This window comes from Homarus americanus, unplaced genomic scaffold, assembly GCF_018991925.1.
Source record: "Homarus americanus isolate GMGI-L3 unplaced genomic scaffold, GMGI_Hamer_2.0 scaffold21314, whole genome shotgun sequence".
NCBI classification, from domain to species: domain Eukaryota; kingdom Metazoa; phylum Arthropoda; class Malacostraca; order Decapoda; family Nephropidae; genus Homarus; species Homarus americanus.
The window spans coordinates 2,211,097-2,235,203 of NW_024720811.1; the positions used below are offsets into that span (position 1 = coordinate 2,211,097).

Sequence of the window (24,107 nt, forward strand, 5' to 3'; positions counted from 1 at the left end):
TACATTCTTTAATTATTTCAATTTCATTCTCCATTTGGTCTCTGAACATTACAAAGTACATCAGACAACTACTGGTAGCTTTATGACTCGCGCCTTTCTTACTTCAAACAATAGCCAAAATAACTCCCCTTTCTACATTTCTGGTCTAATCTGCCTCTCTTATCTCACTGTTTCCTGAAGACTCCACAAAATTAATATTTATCATGATAAGCATACAACTTGCATTTGTAAAAAATAAAGATCAGGGAAGTTCTCAGTATTCTTTGACGACATATAAGTGCAGTAAAGTACTAATCTAAATTGTACAATTGACAATCACCTTCAGAGGGAAAATAGTAGACATACAATATTTTCCAATTTAATTTTGAACAGTACTCACAAAATTAACACTTGTCACAATTAGGGAACTCCAGTACACTCTCTTGTATCAATAATAATTAGTTTTTGCAATGTGTTCATCATAATTCTTCTCAACTTTTCTGTGGTTTCAATCTTCTAAAAGACCATCAAACAACTAACTTGACTGGAATACACTGTGCCAAGTGTAGATCCATATTCCCAATGATCTTCCTTTGCCCCCAACAAATTAAAATTCAAAATGGCTGACTTAACTCATGCTCATTTATGTACTTAGGCATATCTCTTCACTTTCACCAAGAACTTTGAGTGCTCTTGATTCACCATTTTGCATTGGGTTATTAAAGCTGAATTAGAATTCAAACTGAAGTTTTGTGAGCCAAAATATTTGGTTCAAATTCTAATACCTCTACTGTAAATGCCAGCTCATTACTTTCTTAAATCTCGAACTGTGTGAAAAATATTTGCAATCCAATCTTTTTCCTATACAGCACCTCACTTATTCACAGTTATCCCTCTCTCTACAGCAGCTGGACTTGGAGAATCTCAAAAAGCTACCAGAGGCTTCTCTTTTTTCAAGGGCATTAATTCTGTTGATAGTTTGGTAAACCAACATTATAGGCTCTAGAGACAGTGCTTGTTTAGAGTTCATAGAGGATTCAACAGTTCACAATCACACTCACGTTTTCGGGTCTAGGGTTAGACCAATGAGAACAAATATAATGTCCTGCAGGAAGATTTTGGCTGACGAGAATCAAGATGTTGCCTCTACAGTAGAAGGCGATAGTCTGCCCCTCAGGCAGTCACACAGCTGCTACCAGCTCCATCTCGCTTAGTAAGCTATTCTGAGTTGTAAACAGTTTCTTCACTTAACATGTGGCTGGCACGCTGTGCGTGGCAATAACAATACCTGTATATACTGTATAATGTTGTGTATAATAATAATAATTAACGGTTTATTGAAAAAATTCTGCAGCCCGAAGGCTGAAAATATACATTGGACATAAATGACTTATTACATACATTGGTGGTTTAACAAAAGCCTTCATTAGAGAAAGGTAAAGGAACATACAGTGAACATACAGATTAATGTAGGTGTTGAACAGCAAACTTGTAGTGTAGTAACTCCCTCCTAGATGGTGTTAGGAGGAACTCACGTGGTGTAGTAGTTCCCTCAGATGGTGTTATGAGGGACCTGGCGTGGTGTAGTAATTCCCTCACAGATGGTGTTATGATGGACCTCACGTGGTGTAGTAATTACCTCACAGATGGTGTTATGAGGGGCTTCACGTGGTGTAGTAATTCCCTCACAGATGGTGTTATGAGGGACCTCACGTGGTGTAGTAATTCCCTCACAGATGGTGTGATGAGGGACTTGCGTGTGTGTGTGTAATCCCGTTATAATGTGTTCTCATCCAAGTTTAATGGGAAGAAAGTAATTATTACCATGCGTATACAGCATTAAGGTATATGTGGTGCCTTTATTTCGGTGTGTGATGATATGAACGCACTTCTACTTGCATACAGAAATTAATTTATGTGAGATTTGGTTCGACTTGAGGGGATGGACAGATTGTATTGCTCCAGGTCTATAAAGTTACAATTAATTACGCAAATGAATTTTCGAAGGAGTTGCGTGGGTGAACAGTAGTAACCACACACCTGTGCTTGAGCCACAGCCCGAGGCTCTCTAATCTCTTGGCATAAACCTGGAGAGAAATTATATTACCTGCCACATGAAGGGAGTTTTCTATATTAGTCCTCAGGTGCCAGACTAGCTAGTGAATCCTACTTGACTCAGCTGTCACTCCTTCCTGTTGGCCACCATGACTTAACTACCGCTTCCACTTTTTGGCCAGCTTGATTTACCTCCCACTTTCTCCTGCTAACAGTATTTATTATGGGTTATATAACAACTGATTTTGGTAATGGGTCACGAACTAGGTTCGTATCCTGATGTTGATGGCCTATATGTAAAGCGGAAGAGTTAGTAAAACTGACAAAACCTTTATTTGGTGATGATTTTTGAGGTGTCATACCCATCCCATGGGAGAATAAGATGGCATCTTGTTTTGCCTTATCAGATTAAAAGATATTCAGTACAGTCGGCCCTTAACATACGCGGGGGTTAGGTACTGTTAAGAATACGCGTATTTTTGCTGCCCCCCCACCCTAAAAACACCCCTGGCCCCCCATGTCCTTATTTCAGTAAAGAAAAACACTATGTACATGTTTACAAACACTGGTGTCTTTGAAGCTCTCTTGGGGGCCATGGTAAATGTGGGTAGCAACTACAATGCTGATGTCAACACAAGCGTGGTTACAGCGAGACTGACTGACTGAGGGAGCGCGGGAACACAGGGTGGCGTGGCGGGCGATGTGTGTGTGTGTGTGTGTGTGGTGTGGCGGGCGGTGTGCAGTGTGTGTGGTGTCGCGCGCGATTTGAATGTATATTCCTCCGGTGGCAATCTGTGTATTTGCAAATCCGTGTATGTTAAACCCGCGTATGCTAAGGGCTGACTGTATACAGCTCCTCCCCAACTTACAACCTACTTGACTTACGACCACCCGCACTTACGACCTGCCTTAGTCATACCAAAATTTTGTCAAATTACGTATTTTCGAGTCCCCAACGTCATTACACAGAGAAAATGTTCGTTTGTAATTCACTTTAAAATGGCTGGCAAGCTTAAAAGTGAGAGTTTTTTGGTGCCGAGAAGAAAAAGAGACACCCATTTTAGATTTCATTTGTATTATTCAAGCATTTTCAACTTACGACCTGGATTTGGGTCCCTAACCCAGTTGTAAGTCGGGGAGGAGCTGTATATATGATGCATTCACATTGGTTTTAGTTAAGCGATAATCCAGGTACGGTACACAACCATCGGTAAACTGTAAGCCCATCTAATCAAGAATAGCCCATAAAAGTTCGACTAACTTATTTCAATTGGGGTCCTTAGAAAAGCTAAGTGATCAAGGACAGGACACCAGTGACCCTAATCGATTTCACGAGAAATGTCAAGAATGGCAACAAAAAACAATTTAGGTCACCATGATTTACTTAAGAGTAGATCTGAAATATTCCAGGTACAATGTGCTCTGGATGTGGTGGGTATGGGGTAATGGCCAGTGTTATGTGAAATTTCTACCTCAAAAGATTTCTATCCCGGTGATAAACTGCGCATGACCGGCCACGAACAGAACCAGAAAACATCAGTTCTGCACTTCTAAATAGACACTACAAGACCCACCTCTTTACTAAAAATATCAACTTACAAGTGACGGTAGGTGATTTTACTTATTGCTGGTTGATTATAAATATATGCACCTTAAAATAAGAAGGGTATTGATAGCTGTCACTTGCATTTTGCTCCATTTTATAAATTGTGTGAAAAAAGGGGTTGATATTTCACATGGGTAGAAATTTCTACCCCAGTGCTAGACTGTGCATGCACGGCCTTGCTCCATTTTATTGATATTGTTGGGAAAAGGGGGTAGATAATTCAGAGGGGTAGAAATTTTACATGACATGTTGAAGGTGAGAGTGACGTGGCACCATTATTGTCATTCTTGAGGTTTGGCTATTATAAAATGACACTACATCGGGACCTGGGGGGCAATTTAGACCCTGCAATCGTGTGTAAATGAGGCAGAAAGTCAGTCAGATCAGTAACCTGGGACTTGGTCAAAATTTTTGTGATGCCATATGGCAGCAATATCTTCCCAGGCAGTAATACCTCCCTATTTGATAGCTGCCTACTACCTCACAGGAAATATTGCTGTTCATCTGTGGGTTGGACGTTTCATAGTTTACAGCACTTCAACCCCTTGATTCAGTAATATTGATCTAAAGTGACAGTCACACTAGAGTTTTCTGTGTAAGATATCCACAGGCAATAAGTCGACAGCCGCACCCTTATCCACTACCTCCTAAGATGTCACCACACACAACGCTTCCGTGACGCCTGCTGGACCACCACTCCACGACCCCCTGACGGAGACAAGATGATCCTCCCCATACTGGCCAGATATTATGTAAATAACATTGATTATGTGTTAAAGGAATATCCTTCCTTAGGCTTTAGTAAGCCCCTTTATAATAATTATACTGTATATACTTGTCACATTTGCCAGATGCTTCTGGTGTCATTGTACAGGGGTACCTTGTGACAGCACTAGGATCCCGCTTCCTCGATCAAGGAATAAACAATTGAAATTGAAAATTGAATTGGCAAGAAGTCAACGGTAGGATCCACACACCAGCGAAAGGTGCTGTTGGCCAAGCGCCCAGCTTATGCGGCTAGTTTGAGCCCAGTTGGAGCAGGCTGGCTTCATTGTACTGTATACTTCTATGGCAGCATTAACCACTTTTGTGAAATGTGTGGTCCTGTTAAAGAAGACTAAAATGAAAGAGAAACGATTGTAGCCTCTAGGCAATGTTTGTTTACAAAGTGTCACAAGTACTCTAAGAGTTAAATGAAATTCCCATTGTGATGTACTGTATTCTTATAATTTTTTATTTACTCTGACATTTTTTGCTGGTGTTTTGTTATTGAAATATAATTTTTATATTTTTTTTACATTTTAACATTAATAAGAAAAAATATGAATGGTGAAAATTTTATTAATACAATACTCTCTCTCTAGCAAATGTCAACCCACCGTACCGTGGATTTCAAATGCTCCGTATCGTCCCACTTTCGACAACAAATAAGTTGTTGCTGTAGAGACAACTTGAGGAGTTCGTTGAAGAATCAACGCTACAGTGGATTTATTCTGGGTAGAAAATTTAGTGTGACCGCAGCTTTACCAGAAAACTTGAGCATTGCACAATTGCAGAAATACCTCAATGATTTTTCTCTTTTCCTGGTACAGTACAGTACTTGTACATACAATTTTCTGAGGAGCTAAACTCATTAGTACCAATCTCCACACTCCCATCATCGATCTGAGGGCATCCAGGATAATCCATACCTTTTAATACTGTACTGTACAGTAATACATTGTATGTAACCTCTGCTTATTAAAACTCAATTTATATAGTACACAGTACTCTTTGCTACAAATTGTTTTTCTTGTATAGTTAAAAATATACAGCTTCTCGTGTTACAAACAGATGCCTTAGACATTCTCTTAAGGTTTAGAGAATAGATATGACATCACACTCCAGCTCGTCATAATGTGTTCTGAATTAGACAGGCTCAGACTCAGCTTACCTCGTTTTCTTAAACTTTTCTGTCTTTTTTGATCTCGAGTATTTTGGATTAATTTGTAAGTCAATGTAAATCAAGAGGTATATTGTGTGAAATGAAAGTTCCAGTGGAGTGTCATCTTTACTAGAAATTTCTAAGAAAAAAAATCACTTAAAACTAATATAATATGCCTACTTTGCCAAACTGGCCTCAAACTGTGACAAGAATAAAAAAAAAAAATCAGATCTCAAACTTAATGCATAAAAATTGTGTATGAAGTCAGCAAAATAATAAGAAAACTTGACAGCCATATTGCCCAGCCAATGGAATAAGAGACTGGCACCCAAGGAATGAATGAAAAAGTGGTTTTTCCTGCTCAAACATAGCATCATAGCTCAACATTGAAATTACAGAAAAGCAGTGAACTGTAAAAGCAAAAGACTGCATCTCAAAACTTTATAATCATCCTAGATGCCAGAAGCCACTGTTATTAAAGCAATATGCATGGTTCCAAGTCAACATCAACCCCAAAAAATGAATCCATACCTGTGGCCAACCATTTATATAAAAAGCAGTTGACCATAAATCCAATACAGTGGTCCCTCGATTAACGAACACAATTGGTTCCACAGAGTTGGTTGTTAACCGAAAATTTTGTTAACTGAATCTATTATTTCAATGGGATATTGGGTAATTGGTTCCAACTCATAGAAAAAGTATACATACAAAGTACTGAATCCCGGTAATAGAATTAACAAAACATAAAATATAAACTAAATACAGTACTGTACTGTACAGTATACCGTACAATAATAAATAAAAAACAATAAAATACTGTATTTTAACTTACTTTGAGGGGTGTATGTCGTATTCCCGGCAGCTTTGTTGCCATAGCAAACAGCTGATTGTAAAGGCAGTCTATGATGACATGCCATATTCTTTACAGTGCATTGGTTCTAATGCTTTCTTCATATTTATTAATATTTTCTGCACTGTATATTATCAATATGTTAACTAAATTTCAGAATAACCAATAATTTTGATGTAAAAATGCAAAAATATTCAAGAGACCAACAAACTCGATGTTCACTCCACTGTAAACAAAGTTAAACTGAGAAGCATTGGTGGGTGATTCGATCAGCTGAAGGGCACACAAAAACTGTTCCCTGTACTGTATTACCAATATGTTAACTAAATTTCAGAATGACCAATGATTTTAATATAAAAAATGCATAAATATTCAAGAGCACAACTTTCTTGATATTTACCCCACTGGAAACAAATGTAAACATAGAACCAATTACTGTACTGGCGGACCAGCCGATCAGCTTATCAGCCGATGCGCACAACAAAGCGTGTTTCTCATAAGGCAGTCGTTAATGGAACTGGAAATCCTTATGGGAGCCAATTCGTTAACCGAAATTTCGTTAATTGAACCGTTCGTTAATCGAGGGACCTCTGTATATTGTTTTACTGATAATACTATAAAAAAATGTGGGACTCAATGACTAATTTATTATTAGATGGTTTCATCTTGATGGTCTGCCATAGTTGGGGTATATAATACTTGTGACATAAGAAGTGCATTTTTGAGGATAACATGAGCATCCTCATAAAACAATTCCATACTCTGTGAGTCAATGAAAAGACTCATGATAGTGTAAAATGTACATAAGGGTGACATCAGGAAAAATAAATAAGAGCCTCAATAGTGAAGGCTTGGCAGTAAATTGCCAATGAGACCAACAATTGTTACTCTCACATTTTACTAAAATTTTCCTTGCTACAATACCGTCTATTTGAAATAATATAATATATTATAATTACATTTCCAAGATATAGCATCTGTGAAGTTATTCTTGGTAGTTTCCCCCACATTACTCACACTCAGGGGGCCTGAACACAAAGTCATCAACTGAGTGTATGTAAGTACATGGCATGTCTACATCTAAAAAGCTTTTTAATTTCATCTAGTCACTGAATATTACCATTGCCCAAGTTTATATATTCATATACAATTAATGTCTCTTATTACAGAAGACAAGTAAATACAATAATAATTTTTCTTCATTTTTAGTAGCCAATAATGTGCATAAATATGAGTTCCCAGCTTTTAATTATTGTGTCAGATTTATTTATTTTCAATGTACAGTACAGTATTATTTCTTTTTGTGTATTATTATTAAAAATTTTGCTGCTGAATGTGTTTTTAGAGCTAGTTATTTTATTAACACATATCACAGGCAATTCAGTGACTAAGAATTTAATGTTAATACTAAATGGATTGATAGACATTTGGTCAACTGTTAGGACTCATTAGGTGACAATGAATTCAGTCCACAAAGTTTTTATGATGTTTTCACAAACATCATATATTACATGTTACTGACAAAATTTTAATGTGAATGACAGGTGTGAATAATGCTGGTACTGCAGGTAAAGACCCACTCATTATAGTAGGAACCCACTTATATGTTAACTATTCAGCAAAAACTGAATTACGATTGTGAACAGCATATATTTTCCACCAGCACCATTCAAAAACCCAAAATATCTTCACTCCATATTATCAAATCTGCTAAATTTGTTTAACCACCCTATTATAACAAGTGAAAACAAAAAATGTGTTGAACCACAGAAAGAGCAAAAAATTACTTATGATGGAAAAACTGGTCTGTTCTAATTAGAAATACATCACAGACCTGTTCAAAGAGATAACAGGAACAAACATATGTTCCAAGGAAAAAAGTAGAGAGCAGAGGATAGTAAATCATCAACCATTAGCATAGTACTGTACTGTGTCGGATCTGTCGTCAGCACGTGGTAGCAGTAGTTCAGATTTTTATAAAATATTGGCAGGAATATGTGATTCCAAGGGTTCATTCATATAACATATAACTAAGTGACCACTTTAATCTACCAAATACCTAATGGTTTAACTTCATGCTGACCACTGATCTGGTAACTACATGTACTCACTTTTGACCATTTAACCTTGTGGCTATAAGCTGCACCCAAATAAGGATCTCGGCTTTCCACACTAAAAAAATAAAAAAGAAAAAACTTGCTGTACCTTATGTTGTCCAACTTTGGTTAATGCTATCACACGAGCCCCACAAGAGCCAGCCATCTTCATCATTTCCAAGCAGCATCTGAGCTGGAGGAAATTGTCTATATGATCGAGTCAATGTCATGCCAACATTCACTTGGGTATTCATATTCAACTGCATCATCAAGCTGCTCAGTTAAATGTCTTTTCATATCAGTCTCAAAACCTCTTGTTCATCACTCTGTAGCGACTTGTTCAGAACAGAATATCATGTTGCATCAGAGAAGTTTTCTGTAATTCATCATAAATACTCAACAACTTGCTACTTAGTTGAAAATGTTCAAAAACCCAACTTCATAACACTGTGGCATACTTGTGCCAGTACCAAGTCAAACTCACTTATCTGAAAATATTTGAGCTAAGGAATCAATATGACTCTCTTGCTTACGGTGGTTATTGGACAGACGAGTTGTGTCGACTTGAAAATGTAAAAAATAAAAAATAAATAAAAAAAAATAAAAAATAAATAAATAAATAAATCATTGGAATACAAGTCAATGATGCTCTTAACAACATTGCCAAGAGTACACACCCTAACGAGGAACAAGAAATATTTCAGCTATGTGCTCAGTTTTCCATATTTTTGTTAAATTAATACTATGTCCATAAGAATTTTCTATTTTAAAGAGAAAATCTTCATATACCAGTCAACTACTGCTAGCCACATCTCTCTCAACTCAGGTAGTTGTATGTAAACAAAGATGAGGAGGAAAATGAGCATTGCAGAGACAAAAAGACGGGTACGAGTCTGCAGTAGTGGCGTCAGGATGTTGGCCACAGTTGCTACTACCAACAGCAACACCTGAAAGGATGTAATGAAATTAATACTGTACATTTATTAGTATCATTCATTAAAACAAATTTTAACAAAGTCCAAAGTGATTCTTAGTATTTAAATAGGCTATAATCAAGGCAAACTGCATATTCTTGGTCGTTATTCCCATTAAAATTTTCAAAAAGAATATTTAAAAAAACAATCAAACAGGAATGAGTGGGAAGTTATTAGGAACAATCGGTCCCATACTGGTGTGCTTACCTGGAGCACAGTTAGTAAAACATTGATGAGCTTTACAAACACAGCCCGGGCATTGCTGTTCTCTAAACCTTCTAATGTCAGATACTGTTGCTGCTGCTGTGCTTGTTGATGTTCCATCCGAGAGATCTGGCCAAAGTATAAAACAGGACTTTTAGTGGTTTCTAGATAAAAAAAACAAAACAAAATTGTTCCACTAATGTTCTAATAGAGGAATACTTCGCTATTCGCAACCCTGCTTATCCGCAATTTATATTTTAGCATCCCTATTTCATATTTGCAAAGCATACCCCACTTATTCATAAAAGAAAAAATTACGATACCCTACAGCATTACAGTATTTCAAACCAGGCGAGCTAGCCACAGCCCTCATATTCAGATGCAAGGCCCGGTACACAAAGTTTTTTTTTTTTTTGTTCGGTGAATACAGACCCACTCGGTTTCAAAATTAATGAAGTTTAACAGAACACTTTCCCCAAGCCTGTACCTGTACTCCCAAACCGCAGTATGAAAAAATAAGCCGAGCATTCTAGAATTTTTAATATGCCAATGGTAAATGCTAGTTTAAATGTTTACACTCATTTATAAACATACACACACTCACTCGGTGTTCTTTGTGTGTACTGTACCTGTATACTGAAAAATATGTTGAAATATGGAATATAAAGAGCGTAAGTGTGAGTGTGAGTGTGTGTGTGTGTGTGTGTGTGTGTGTGTGTGTGTGTGTGTGTGTGTGTGTGTGTGTGAGTATATGTGTGTTTGTGTGTGTGTGTGCGTGTGTGTGTGTTATTATTTTTCAACTCGTAATTATGAGCAGATTTTATAATTTTATTCCTTTTTTCTCTTACATGCATGTACACAATTATTCATACAGATTGTACAAAAACAAATCTTTACCATTAGGTGAAAAAAATATAATAAAAATTTCTTATGTCTGCAGGAATAAGTGAGCAGATTGTGAGGGAGGCAGAGGGGAGTGGTGAGGAGCTGGAATCTCCGACTCCCCCTACTGGGCCAAGCTGTGAGCTCCGTCAGTTAATTTTCAACTTATTATTTTGCATAGATATGCCTAATTTTTTTTTTTTTTTTATACTGGTACATGCATACACAATCGTTCCCACAGAATGTGCAAACAAAATAAATGATTATCATATGGTCAAAAACATTAATGGAATAAACAGCATTTTACATTAGTAGTACAGTAGTTAGCCCATAGTGTGTGGAAGGAGGGACCGAGGGAGTAGTGTTGGAGATCTCAGTCTCCTGCGTGGAGTGAAACTATTGCCAACAAGAAATGCAGTATTTTTTCTTTTCTTTTATTTATTAGTATAATTTTGATTTATTCCTCACATTTACGTACAGAATTTTGGTAATATGTACATATTTATCTTATATCCAACATCTTTTACAGGTTGCATACTGTATTTCATTTTGAGTTTACACATGTAAAATTCCAAGATTTGTTTCATTAATCTTTCACTCATGTTTTTTCCCTTAAGAAATGAAAAAAGTTAAATACCTGTACAGTACTGTAATTCCAAGACTTTCTGGGAGCTATGTCTCTACTATGAACTCTCTCTGAATACATTACTTCCATCATTCTCTGTACAGCATGCCCTTCACATTCGCGGGGGTTAAGTTCTCAAAATGGCCGCGAATCACCAAATCAGTGAATAACATATGCTGACCAGTGGGAGGGGTTACATTTTTACTTGTGTACAAAGAAATGTATATTCCCTTATGTGTTTGACCTTAGGATAATTATTTCTTTTACCTGTATTGTACATACGTGTGTGTGTGTGTGTGTGTGTGTGTGTGTAGACACACACAAAACACATACAAATAAATAATACTTGTAATGGGAAAATCCTCTCACAAATGATCAGAAACAAATTTATTAAAAATGTGACAGTCTACCCTCAAGTCTACTCCGTTCTTTGTTATTAATAAAGCACAGAGTAGACCTGAGGGTAGACTCACATTTTTAATAAATTTGTTTCTGATCATTTGTGAGAGGATTTTCCCATTACAGGTATTATTTATTTGTATGTGTTTTACAATACAGGTAAAGGAAATTACTGTCTCTTGAATGAATGGCTCCCTGTCCCAGCCGTGAAAATGCCGGTAACTTTAAAACTACCCGCAGACATTCTTGGGTACATCCAGGGTATCATCCGCAAATAATAGAAGACCGAGAAATAAAAATCCATGAATTATCCGGGCATACTGTATTTTTATTCATTTTTGTCATTCCAAATTTCCCTACAATACCCTCCCTTGATTTCTATAGGTTTCAAAACTTCTCCACTTACTTCAGTATCAAAATCAAATAGTAATTTAATATTAAAATTAAAGTCTAACCTGTGTTTTCATCTGTACTCACCCTGGTGTGACAGTTTTCCACAATCTCATGAAGGTCCCGTATCCGTTCTTCACTCTGATACTGCACCTTTTCTTCCATATCTGCCATATTGGTCACAAGAATTGCCATCTCATTTTGATGTAGTTCAGTTAAATCATTTATTTGTTCTTCAAGCCTATCACATCGGAATCGTTCTTCTGCTAAACCATCACGCATTGAGTTCACTTCAGCTCCTAATGCTTGCTGCATAAAATGAAGTGGAATAAAGAAATTAATTTTACAAAAATAGGAGTAAACTTGCACCTGTAATGGCAATAGTGGGTTTTATAAAGAGTTATAGCATGTGATGGGTGTAACGTCAAGTGAATGGTTGTAGTCAGAAATATATACATCTGTACATTTAATATCAGTGTCAAGGAAAGTAGAACATTTTTATTTTCATTCTTTGAGGTATCTGGTACAGTATATCCTCAGGTGTCTCAAGGCCACACAGTATAGTACTGTACTTTCAAGGCAATGGGTGATTTGCATACCTAATTTGGTATAAAAGTAAATTACAAGTACATTTTACAGTATAGTACGGTCGGCAGGGGTGCAGTGCTGCTGGAGCTCACTGGAGTGTCGCTCCGGCACCTCTGTTTTGATCACTCAATCAATATCGCCGACGCCTTGTTCCCTCCCGGGAACTCCCCAACAGAAGTGTCTCCAGGCCATTTTATCCTTGCACACCTCACTTGCTCTCTCAAACACTCTTCCTCCCCTTTCTGCTCTCTCTTCAACAAACTCTCTTAACTCTTTTCTCCCAGGTGGCAACTGGTCTACCCCTCCAAACATTACCCTCTCTATTGCTATCATAAACTTTTTTGTCAGCCTATCTTCATGTATCCTCGGCACATGTCCATACCACCTTAGTGTATTCCTCTTCATCCACGCCACCACACCACACTTCACACATGAAGTTATGGTAAGCTATAAATCTATATCAATCAAGCAATCACTTTATTTTGCATTAATAATACATATACAAAACCAAATATATCCTCATATAATTAATCTCTCCTTTAGATCAGCTTACATTCTATGACATCAATATTGGAGAAAGACTTTAATAACAGGTGTACTTTTAAACACTTCAAAAACATTACTTTTTCAAAAGTAGGTATGTATTTCCCTTTTCCCGTGTGATTTTGTCAATATATATATATATATATATATATATATATATATATATATATATATATATATATATATATATATATATATATATATATATATATATATATATATATATATATATATATATATATATATATATATATATTGATAAAATCACACAGGGAAAAGGGAAACAACGGAACACCTTAGCTTTCGTCTTTATTCAAGACATCCCTTCCATTCCATTCCTTGATATGCTTATCATTAGAAATGGCCATAACTACAAATTTAAGGTGTACAGAAAGCCTACACAGGTAGACAGTTTCATACATTTTTTATCGAGTCACCTGGAGTCTACCAAAATGTCAGTTTTTTTCTGCTATGTTTTTGAAATGTTTGCGTATTTGTGACGCTGAATTTATTGATGAAGAATTGAAACACATTCGTTCCATTGCACAAAAACTTGGATACCCTCCTGTGTTTGTTGATCATTGTTTTAAAAGGGTCAAAAAATCCTTTCATTCTACTCAAACCAGGCAAATTCCTACACTTAAGAATATTTTGACTCTGGTTGGGTACACGGGGATTGGGGTTGGTTCTGAGGCAGAGGGCAGATTATTGGCCCTCACCTGCATCACTATCCACCACAGAGGCTTGCAGGGCCTCTTTGTCAAACCCCTCAAAGTCCATATCCTCACTATCAATGACTTGGGCTGGCTGTGGTGGGTGGCGGGTGAAGAACTCGGTAATGTTTTGTTGACTGGGCGACCTTGTGCGCACCCTGCCCGCGCCGCTTCCCGCGTAAATGATGGAATGAACCGCGTGAATAAAAATTGTCGGTCTGGCAAGGTACCGCGTAAATGACCAAATGCGTAAACCAAATCTTTAAATTGAGACTATACTGTATAGCGTTATTTTTTTTATTTCGCAAGGGAAATCAGGCAGGAAATATCTAAAATGTATCACCATGGCAAGCAAATGCGTTATTTGCTCACCAGAGGCGCCACCGTGGCTGCTCAGTCACACATTCACGCTCGCCCGCTCAGTCTTTCTGAGTGAGTGACGAGAAAGCAGCCGACTCTGCTGCAGATTATGACTTCTAAAACGAGTGTAAATGGGTTGCTAGTGACGTGAAAAGTGAATTGAAGAGAATGTAAAGTTTAATGGAAAAGATTTAATACTGCAACTAATATTTTTGGTGTTCGTTTATGTAAATGTGGGATTGTCAAGTGAGGGTGGCAGTGTGGCATCTGCTGGCGAGTCTGGTGTTCCCAGGATGGTGCATAAGCTGCCGAGTCTGGTGTTCCTTGATATTGAAATAGCCTGTTGTTCCCGAGTCTGGTGTTCATTGGTGCTAAGTTAGTAAGAAAATGAACTCATTAAGTCAAGTTTAGTCACTTTTATTGGCCTCCAGAACCTAACCCTATTTTCCCCATTGATTACATGTAATCATATACTGTATAGCGAACATCGTTGGATCCTATCGTGCGATATTGTACTGTACTTTGTTTATGAAACATTTGGTATTTCAGATTTTGTCTCATATACAGTAGGTAGTATTTGAACCCGAGAAAATTCATGACAAAGAATTTAGATTCTCCCAAGAACTCTGCCAGATATTCAGTCATAATGCATATGTTTTACACTTTGTGGAATGTGACATCTTTTACATTCCACTGGTTGTGGACATGTCCTATAATTTTCAATAGTAAAGTTACAGAATAAAATATTATAAAATTTTTTCTGAGAACGTGATCTCATCAAGATATAAATTACAGAACATGAAGCTTACATAAAGAGCCTTCACCTTCTCTTCCAAAGTAAATATGTTTATAGCTGATAATATACATGTACAGTATAGTGAAATTTTTTGTTTTACTTTTTTTGGGCTTCAAGTACAATACTTACTTTTATTGTATCTATTTCTTCTCTTAGTCGTGCTGATTCGTCTCTGCTCTCTCTTAGCTCCATTAGCAGCTGTTCTACTGTTGTCCCTCCAGGCACGCCATAAAAATCACCACTTGTCAACTGTAAAATAAGTATAAAACTTCAGCTTACAAGAACTGTACAGTATTGTGAAGTCTGAACTCACTTCGTTTCATTAACCATGATTTGAATATAGAGGCTGTCTACATAAATGGAACCTAACACGACAGGGATTGGGGTGAGTTAGGATTAGGAAATAGCTACGAGAACTTGTTAATTTCTAGCTTTAAGAATGCTCTTACTTTATAATCCTAACTGATCCCTAACCCTACCCTATTTGGTTTCATTTATATGGAATTCCCTGTAATTTGCTGATCTATCAGTATGTTTTGGTTTATATTTGCAGGTCTTTGTTTTATAAGGATTGTGTACCTATTCCACCTCATTTAAATATTATTTTATGAAGACTGTTAGCCATTATACATGCAGTATCTAGATAATTCTTGAACATTATTTTATCTTGTGTTTTTCCTGTTTTTGTTTTACTTTTATTTTCTGCATATTTTTGTCAAAGTATTACTATAGTACATTGCGTACTTCTTTTCACACAGGGTTCTCTATGTAACCTAATGTCAATTCATGTGGTCCAAGCCTTACATGCAGAATCCTCACCATCATTGTGTACTGTACAGTATATTGTACAATAAATAAAAAATAAAAAATATTTTAACGCTTAATTTGAGGTGTGTATGTAGAATTCCCGGTGGCTATATTTACATAGCGGCAATGCAAACAGCTGATTGTAGATACAGTTGATGACGACATGCCATTTTCTTTACAGAGGGCATTGGCTCTAATGCCTTCTTCGTATTTCTTAATAATTTCTTGTTTCACTTGAATTGAAATCGCCTTCCAAGATTTCTTTGGACCCATGCTTGATAATTTTACCAATAAAATTTTAAGTTCACAACAATATATTTAACATATTCCAGATATTTTTTATTTAAACCAACAATGCACTGTATGTTATCAATATGTTAACTAAATTTCAGAATGACCAATAATTTTAATGTAAAAATGCAAAAATATTCAAGAGCACAACTTTCTCAATGTTTACTCCACTGGAAACAAAGGTAAACAGAGAACCGATTATTGGCGGACGAGTCGATCAGCTGATGCGTGCACCTAAATATGTTTTTTATAAGGCTGTTGTTAATAGAATTTGTACTCGTTAATAATAACTGAAAGTCCCTATGGGAGGTAATTCGTTAACTGAAATCTCATACATGTAGATTGAACTGTTCGTTAATGGAGGGTCCATTGTATTGATTTATTCATTTATAAGGTGACTGCATTTTTTTAATGTATTTATTTTTGGGGGAGGAGCCCAAATAAGCCTGCGTATGAGGTCCAGTGGGTCTTATGTCACCCGGGCTTTAAGGGTCAAGATATATGCTGTATTGACATATAAATCTCCTATCCTATTTACATCTTAAGACATATTGTTTTGCCTAGAAACTTCCCATCTTTGTGAGGATGGTACGATGCAATGTTTTACCAAAATATCGGGTCTAACGAAGATTTGGGACCCCACTTTTTTCACCAAACATAACTTAACCCCATTTAATGTTAGGGAATTTAATCAACAGTAAGTGGAGGGTTTCTACTCTGCACGAGGTCCAAAATATCTAAACCTTGAATAAGTGTTTTAAACTCTTGAAAAGGTCAAGAAACTAAGGCACGTGGAATATTTACAAGTTATTATTCACATGAAGTGATCATTGTGTAGGTAAAGCAGTTGTTCTTTACTTTTTGTGGAAATTATTCCACTAGGAATCTATGAGATGTTAAAATTAGATATGACATCTTACTTTAAGGAACAATTCATTATTGAATGTACAGTAGCTAAAACAACTACCCGGTATCTGTGCAGGTGGGGGGTCGATATGCTCCAAAATTTTACGTGTGATGAGTGACAGGTCTCATATACCAAAATTTATCGTCCATGGTCTCATATTGTTCCCACAAAGTGAGCACAGATAGTTGTTTTAGCTACTGTACAGTATTTGTTGTCATGGTTAAGTCAGAGATTTCTCAGAATAATGTTTGTTATCTCTGATTAACTTGGTGGTGATGGTCTGATCACTATTATTAGTTATTTAACAAAGGGTGATGAGTAAGCCAATTACCTGGCTATGGTGGTTCCTTGGTGATCCAAGATGAGCCAAAGTGGTGCTGCCTCCAGGAACACTTTCACTAGTGATGGAGGAATTACATTCGGAACCTTCTTCTGAACCAATCTTACTTCCATGATGGCCTCCACCACTGCTACTTCCACCTGCTCCTTGAGCTGATGAACTCTGGTGGTGACTGCTGTAAACAATCAAATAATGGCATTCAACGAGTTACACAAAAAATATTTTAACAACTCATACCCAGGATGTGAAGTTTTTTCCATTTGCTATGTGATGTATAATACCAAAAAATTCACTTCAGTGAATATTGTAGTACGACAGGAAACTAAAGTGTGTTATTGGTAAAAGGTTAGTGGAAAATTGTTCTAGATCTCAACCCAGACAGTAAAGCCTTCAAATAATCTATACAAAATAAATGCCCTCAGCAAGTACACCAATCACACCAGTTGTGAATCTGTAGAGCTAAACTTCAAGGCTAACTTAGGCCTGAAGTGGCAACAGTCTGCTAAGCATGCAAAGCTAAAGTTAACAGCAATATTATTGGCAATAGGCTGGTAGGGTTTAGTTGTACATGGAAGCATTACTGCAAAAGTTCAGGCTTTGCAAAAGTTCAGGCTTTTCTGAGAGAAGACAATTCTTATTGTCCCATTTGTCTCAATGAAGATCATTTCCTTGCTTGATTTAAGAGTTTTGGTAAGGACTTAACCTTGGCATAACACAACTACATGCTCTTTACAGACTTTTAGAGTGGAACTCTTCATTTGTATTTTAATTGAGCAGAAACAATAAAGACTTTTCATATTTCAAAATTTGAGGGATTACGCCAAGAACTTCTGAAATATTCCTAGTTATATTGTATGTATCCAATATCCCAAATCTTGAAAATTTAACCCTTAAGCCCCGGGTTAGAGTGCTGCTGGCAGTACCCCCCTCCCCTCGCAGGGATAAATAGACAAAAATCAACTTTCCCCCCTCAAAAAAAAAAAAAAAAAAAAAAAAAGTAGCGGGAATAGGCTCGACGTTCTAGAACGTCACCTGGGGCACGCTGGTCGGACGTTCTGGAACGTCACCCGGGGCCTAAGGGTTAAGCCACAAAAAAATATTTACATGCGATTTGAGAAAAACTGCATGCAATTGGTGTACCAAATTTGACTGTCATCCGTAATTATTCTACAGCTACAAACCAGTGAGCACCTTATCATTTTTAAACCTTTGTTCAGGGATCTACAGTGTATCTACAGTTGTTCTAATGACTTAACACAGTGAGCTCATTACTCCTAAGTATCTCATATGTAGTAACAATTGGATCTTCACATAAAGCTAGCCAAGTTGTTGATTACCGCAGGCCTTTTATTAAAGCTCGAGGCATTTTTCATTTGTTTGTTTAGAACAGCAGTCTTAATATTAAATTCAATAAGATATTTTACCTTGGGAGATTGCTCCCTTGATTAGAGGAGGTAGGAGGTACCAAACTTGCACCAACAGGTAATGTAGCTGACCCATGATGCACACGCTCTTCGTCACGCTCCTCCTCCCCAGCTAGCTCCTTGATATTGTCCGCAGAACCAAATTTGTTTTTGATCAGGTGTGCTATCTCCTTAGGTTTACTGATGACCGTCCTAAGGAGAAAATGGTGTGACTTGATACTTCCTACTTGTGCAATATATAGTGGTAAGCTTATATGCATCTGATATCTGTACATCAGAAATCAGATAAGATAGTTTGGTCTCCCTTGGAAACACAATGAGACTAATATTCTCTCTCCTGTTTAATTGTTTGTTTTCATGGACACAGTCCTTTAACTTTTACCACACTGTTTTTCCAAATATTTTTAATTTTCCTTTTACTGTATGTGTGTTTTTTTAGTCAATCTTCAATTTTCTACATTTTTTTTATTAGTGCAAGTAGTGACTACCGTACTCACTTTGAAGCCAAACCAATATACTGTACTGTACTGAATGCCAGAAAATGGTTCAAGCATTGCAGCTGAACCTGACACTGAAAGATTCGACGATGGTTAGAAGCAAATATTTTGTAGAAGATGCTGCAAGCACTACTGTACTTCAAGCTTTTCATTGGTAGTCAGATATAAACTGTACCTCAATCTATTTAAAATACACTGTAAACATCATACTGTACTACTTGTCATTTCACACAACAGGGCAATTTTTGTTGAACATTTTTTGGATTTCACAGCTGAACTTACCTTTATCATCAAATTGCAAACCCTGTCTACTGTACACACAACATTTCAATCACTGTAAACATTATACTGTAAGAGACACAGCTAGATGCACAGTACTGTAAGCTCCTGCTTCTTAAGCAATGTGTAATCTTGAAAATGTGATCATTGGATGAATTCTCATTCAACAGGACCCATTTACCCATAAAATCCCATGTTAAAAGCTAAACCCCCATATTTTTTTTTTACCCCAAATCCAAAGATTATCACCCCTAAGATTGGTCACTGGTTCATGTATTGGCTGCAATGACAAGAACCTATCAAAAAACATGCAGTACAGTGCTGTACTGTACTTACTACAAAAAAATTGTTTATCACCGATTCCTTACAAAAAATCATAGGACGTACAGCATCGACCCTAAACAAGATAAAACAGCACAACCGCACCAGACGACATTAAGCTCGGAGACTCATTCCTGTCCCTCAGTTTTAGCACGGGGAGCAAACCACTGTCTGCGACTGTACAGTACCTCAAAAAGTATCTGCCAGGATGGGTACGATGGCTTCTGATATGCTACATGCAACTTGTGATGTCCCGGGAGGGTTGGTATGCGTGGCTCTGTGCTATACTGATCCTACTACATTTGGTACCCGAACATCGTATTAATTACACCCAAATAAATACATTTTGCATTAGTTATGTTAAACTACTGTATACCAAAGTAAATGCATGTCCCAATACTGTATCTATCATTCGTGGTCTTTAATGTTTCACACAGTGTAGTCAGATACTTTTTGAGATACTGTATAATACAGTACAATAAAATACAGTACTGTATGCAGTTTACCACACAGTAAATATCTTAATATGAAGACTTTAACTTTAAGTTTTCACTACATGTTACCGTTTCATGAAATTGTACAGTATTAATGTTAGACAGTAAGTAATAATGAATTAATATATTTTGAAGATCCAGTGATGCCATGCCAAATGTTTCTACTAACACAACCATGCACAAACATGGGTAGGAAGAGAGACTAACATATACTGTACGGTATCTAAAAGTTCTCCATACCACATGAGGTTAAAGGAAACTTACTATGGTAAGTAGCCTGAATAAGTATAAGTAGTTTTCATAAATCACTTTAATTCTGGTGAAATAGTTTCTATAAATAAACTAATATATTATTTTACAACTGTATTATAACTACAGTATTGATATTATGAAATCACGGAGTCTTTCAAAATAAAGTACAGTATACTGTATCAACTGAATGAGTGACAATGTGTTGCCATCATTTTGGCAGAGAGCTGTTTGCTGGAGTCTGAAGCCAGAGCTGCTTAAGCCACCATCAAACAAAGAGAGCATAGTACTTTTCTATTATGTTAATATTAAGAAGAATCAATGTAGCTACAACTTCACACTGGCTGAAGCCTTAACACAATTTCATTAAAGATTCATAGCTCTTTCCTGCTGAAGTCAGCTAAGTATCTAGCAATTTGTAGATTTTGTAGGATTGGAGTTGAGGGGAGGTCAGCCTCCATTACAAAATTTCAATTCATTTTTATTAATGCTGGTTAACAATGTAGTTTTGGGTAGTGTTGAAAAAGTTTAAGAACACTGTCCTATACCCATTCATTCCTTGCACTCCTTATGTTGATTCCCTTAAACAACCCCACATTTCAAGAGTCATCAGCCCCACCACATCAAAGGTAAGTAGTTTTAGAGAAGATTTATATTTAAAAAGTAAATGGATAGAGAAACATTCAGGTGGGTTGCAGGAAAGGTTAAGACTATAACCTTCCTTATAAAGTCAAGGGAAAAAATACTACAGTTAACCACCATATCAGCAACTTAATGGTTCCATGGAATTTAAAAAATTATATTAGTTGTACATTACAGGATTAATGAAATACAAGGTTACCAAGTAAGAGCCAAAAAGACAGAAAATGAAATGGCAAAAATTCATGTTCTGTAATTAGGAATTGGTTACACTTGGAAATTCTGGATATTGCTTAAGCCAGAATTTTTAAAAAGTTACAATTACAGTACAGTATACTTACTTAAGACCCTGACCCATATCCCGCAGCACCTCTTTGGGCTGCCGGTGTGCAACTATCAACCCATGGGTCTCTATTTCATGTAATCTCTTTTGGTAATTTTCTAGTTTCTTCTGAAGTTGCTGTATTAGAGCAGCTGACTTCTGGTTCTTCTTCTCAAACACCGTCTTGATGCGAGCCATTTGTTGGCGGTCAGCATTAGCAGCAAGCTTGAGGTATTCATTGACATTTTCTGTATCGAGTAAAAAATATATTCATTAAGAAAATCAATTATTTTGATAACTGAATACATGAACAAAGAATCTGTTGCTTTGTTTATGGGCTATACAACTTGTGCAATGTGGGGGGCTTCTTTGTCAGGATTTATGAAGGATTGAAAGAAATCTAATTGAAATAACATAATCCATCTATTTCACTTTCAATATAATAACTGTACTGAATAAACTGATTCTTGTTCAAAAGGCTTCCAATAGGTCCAGGATCTGCATCAATTATACATATAGTATTTATCATTTCAGTTTAATAGCCATCCGGGTGGTTGGTCTATCCAGTGTTATTACAAGAGGATACTGGAGTGTCCGGAGGAAACCTGTGATGTGTGGTAGTGAGGGTCACACCGGATAACACCCTTCTCACTTGTGTCTGGGCTAAGCAGGACTCGATCCCTTGACATATTGGTGAGAGATATGCAAGTTATAGCTCAGGGCCGCCCCTGCTATGTGCGGTCCATGCAGCTGCACAGGGCCCCAATCACTTGTTGTTTTGTAGGATTCGTATTTCAATTCTGATGTGCTGTGTAGCGTGAGCATTTCAGAACTACAGGCGAGTGCGTTTCAGCCATCTGGCACCAGTAAGTCTGGGCTTTGGCAGTTTGTGTCTATAAAAATCTGTCAATGTTGTCAGATTTGCACAGGAATCAAGAATATTTGTGGGTGAGGGACTGAGCACGATGGGATGGAAACCTTGGGAGGGATGTCTAAGGAATGGGGGCCCCCAACCATTATCTTGCAGTGGGCCCTCAGAAGCTAGAGCTGGCCCTGTTATCACAAAATGGTTAGGAAGCTGTAATATACTGTATTGTATTGCTTTTACATAAATTAGTGTACAGGGTACAGGTATAAGTTCTTCAGAAAATTTTACTTACCATCTCGTGCTTTTTGTTCCTCTTTAATGAGATCTTTAGTTTTCTGTATCTTAGCCTGGATGTGTTCCAGGGCTTCTCGTGTGCGCTGGATATGTGGAGTATGATCATCCACATCGTCCACAGACCCAATATCACCTCCACTAACTCTAAAAGGCTCTACCAACTCCCCGGAGCCATTGGACACCCCTGACGATGGCACCGTTTCCTGGAATATGAAGTATTTTAGAAGTACTGTACAGTATTGTCTTCACACCATCTAAGATTTTGTAGAGCATAACTTAAATGGCAAACAAACTGACTGTTGCATAAGGGTCTCAGGACTCCTGTTGCTGCAATGTAACCAAAATAGGCCAGAAGTCACTAAAATATGAAAGTTAACAACTGTACTGAGTTTGTCTGAAGTATTGTTTGGCTACATTCACTCTCTTAAATTTTGTTGAGAACTATCTGGACGGACGGACGCAAGCAGGCAGGCAGGCAGGCACGCAGGCAGGCAGGCAGGCAGGCACGCACGCACGCAGGCAGGCACGCAGGCAGGCACGCATGCACACACACACACACACACACACACACATATGCACGCACATATGGGTGGTCCAACAGAAAGACAGTATACAGTATTCACACACATACCATTGCTAACAATTCTCAACTTAGGTTCTGAACTACTATCACTGTCCATTTCAATACACTATTTTCTTGATTATCTGAAGCAGTTTTTAAAGTAAAAAAATCTTTATGGCAGCTTGATATTTTTTATTAATTTTTTTTAATCAGCTGTTTAGCAGAACTCAAAATTAGGTTTGAATGTCGGTTTTAAATTTTTGCAGACGAAAATGACAGCTTTCACCTGGGAAACAAACAAGCTGGTCTAGTTACTCACAGCATCGCAGTCCTCATTGGAGGAATGTGCTGCAGCATCTTCATGGTGTGCGGTAGTGTTGGGCAGGCGGGTTGACCCTCCAGTACCACCACCACCAGCACCACTGCCACCACCAGCTGTCCTGGGCTGGTGCGGCGTGGCCTGCCCTACTACCCCGCCACCCGTGGTCGCGTTGTTGTTGTTGCTGCTGGTTACGGCATTCACCTCGCTCCCACCGCTGCCTGTGTTGGCTCCTCCCGTCGGGGTCGACTTGCGAGCAGCCAGAGGAGACCGACGTCTCCCGCTCCCATGACCGCTGCCTCCCACCTCGCTCGAACTGCACTTTTTCCTGCATAGACAGAAAATAGCGCCATAAGTACATTTTAAATCTTGCATTCTACCTTTGGAAAAAGAATTAGGTCATAAGTTACAAAGCAAACTTTCTTTATTACACTGTATAAGCTTTGTCACGACATATTCTTAACTATTTTAAGTTTACGATAAGATTTTTCTAATACCGTACAAGCT

The 24,107-nt window shown here is 37.4% G+C and overlaps 1 protein-coding gene across 3 annotated transcripts in view; it reads right to left on the reverse strand.

The window, feature by feature from the left end:
• Positions 1 to 6,858: 6,858 nt before the first annotated feature.
• LOC121861223 (transmembrane and coiled-coil domains protein 1-like) overlaps positions 6,859 to 24,107 on the reverse strand; it is a 31,488-nt gene continuing 14,239 nt past the window's right edge. For 2 of the 3 annotated variants that reach the window (XM_042358868.1, XM_042358867.1), the window contains exons 3-11: positions 23,601 to 23,928; positions 22,718 to 22,922; positions 21,577 to 21,805; positions 18,757 to 18,948; positions 17,324 to 17,507; positions 15,117 to 15,236; positions 12,075 to 12,296; positions 9,695 to 9,820; positions 6,859 to 9,460 (exon numbers count right to left, since the gene is read on the reverse strand). In XM_042358868.1, coding sequence (XP_042214802.1) covers positions 9,275 to 9,460; positions 9,695 to 9,820; positions 12,075 to 12,296; positions 15,117 to 15,236; positions 17,324 to 17,507; positions 18,757 to 18,948; positions 21,577 to 21,805; positions 22,718 to 22,922; positions 23,601 to 23,928 — 1,792 coding nt within the window. In that variant the 3' untranslated portion in view covers positions 6,859 to 9,274. The remainder of the gene's footprint in view (positions 9,461 to 9,694; positions 9,821 to 12,074; positions 12,297 to 15,116; positions 15,237 to 17,323; positions 17,508 to 18,756; positions 18,949 to 21,576; positions 21,806 to 22,717; positions 22,923 to 23,600; positions 23,929 to 24,107) is intronic. The other variant, XM_042358869.1, reaches the window with a different exon arrangement.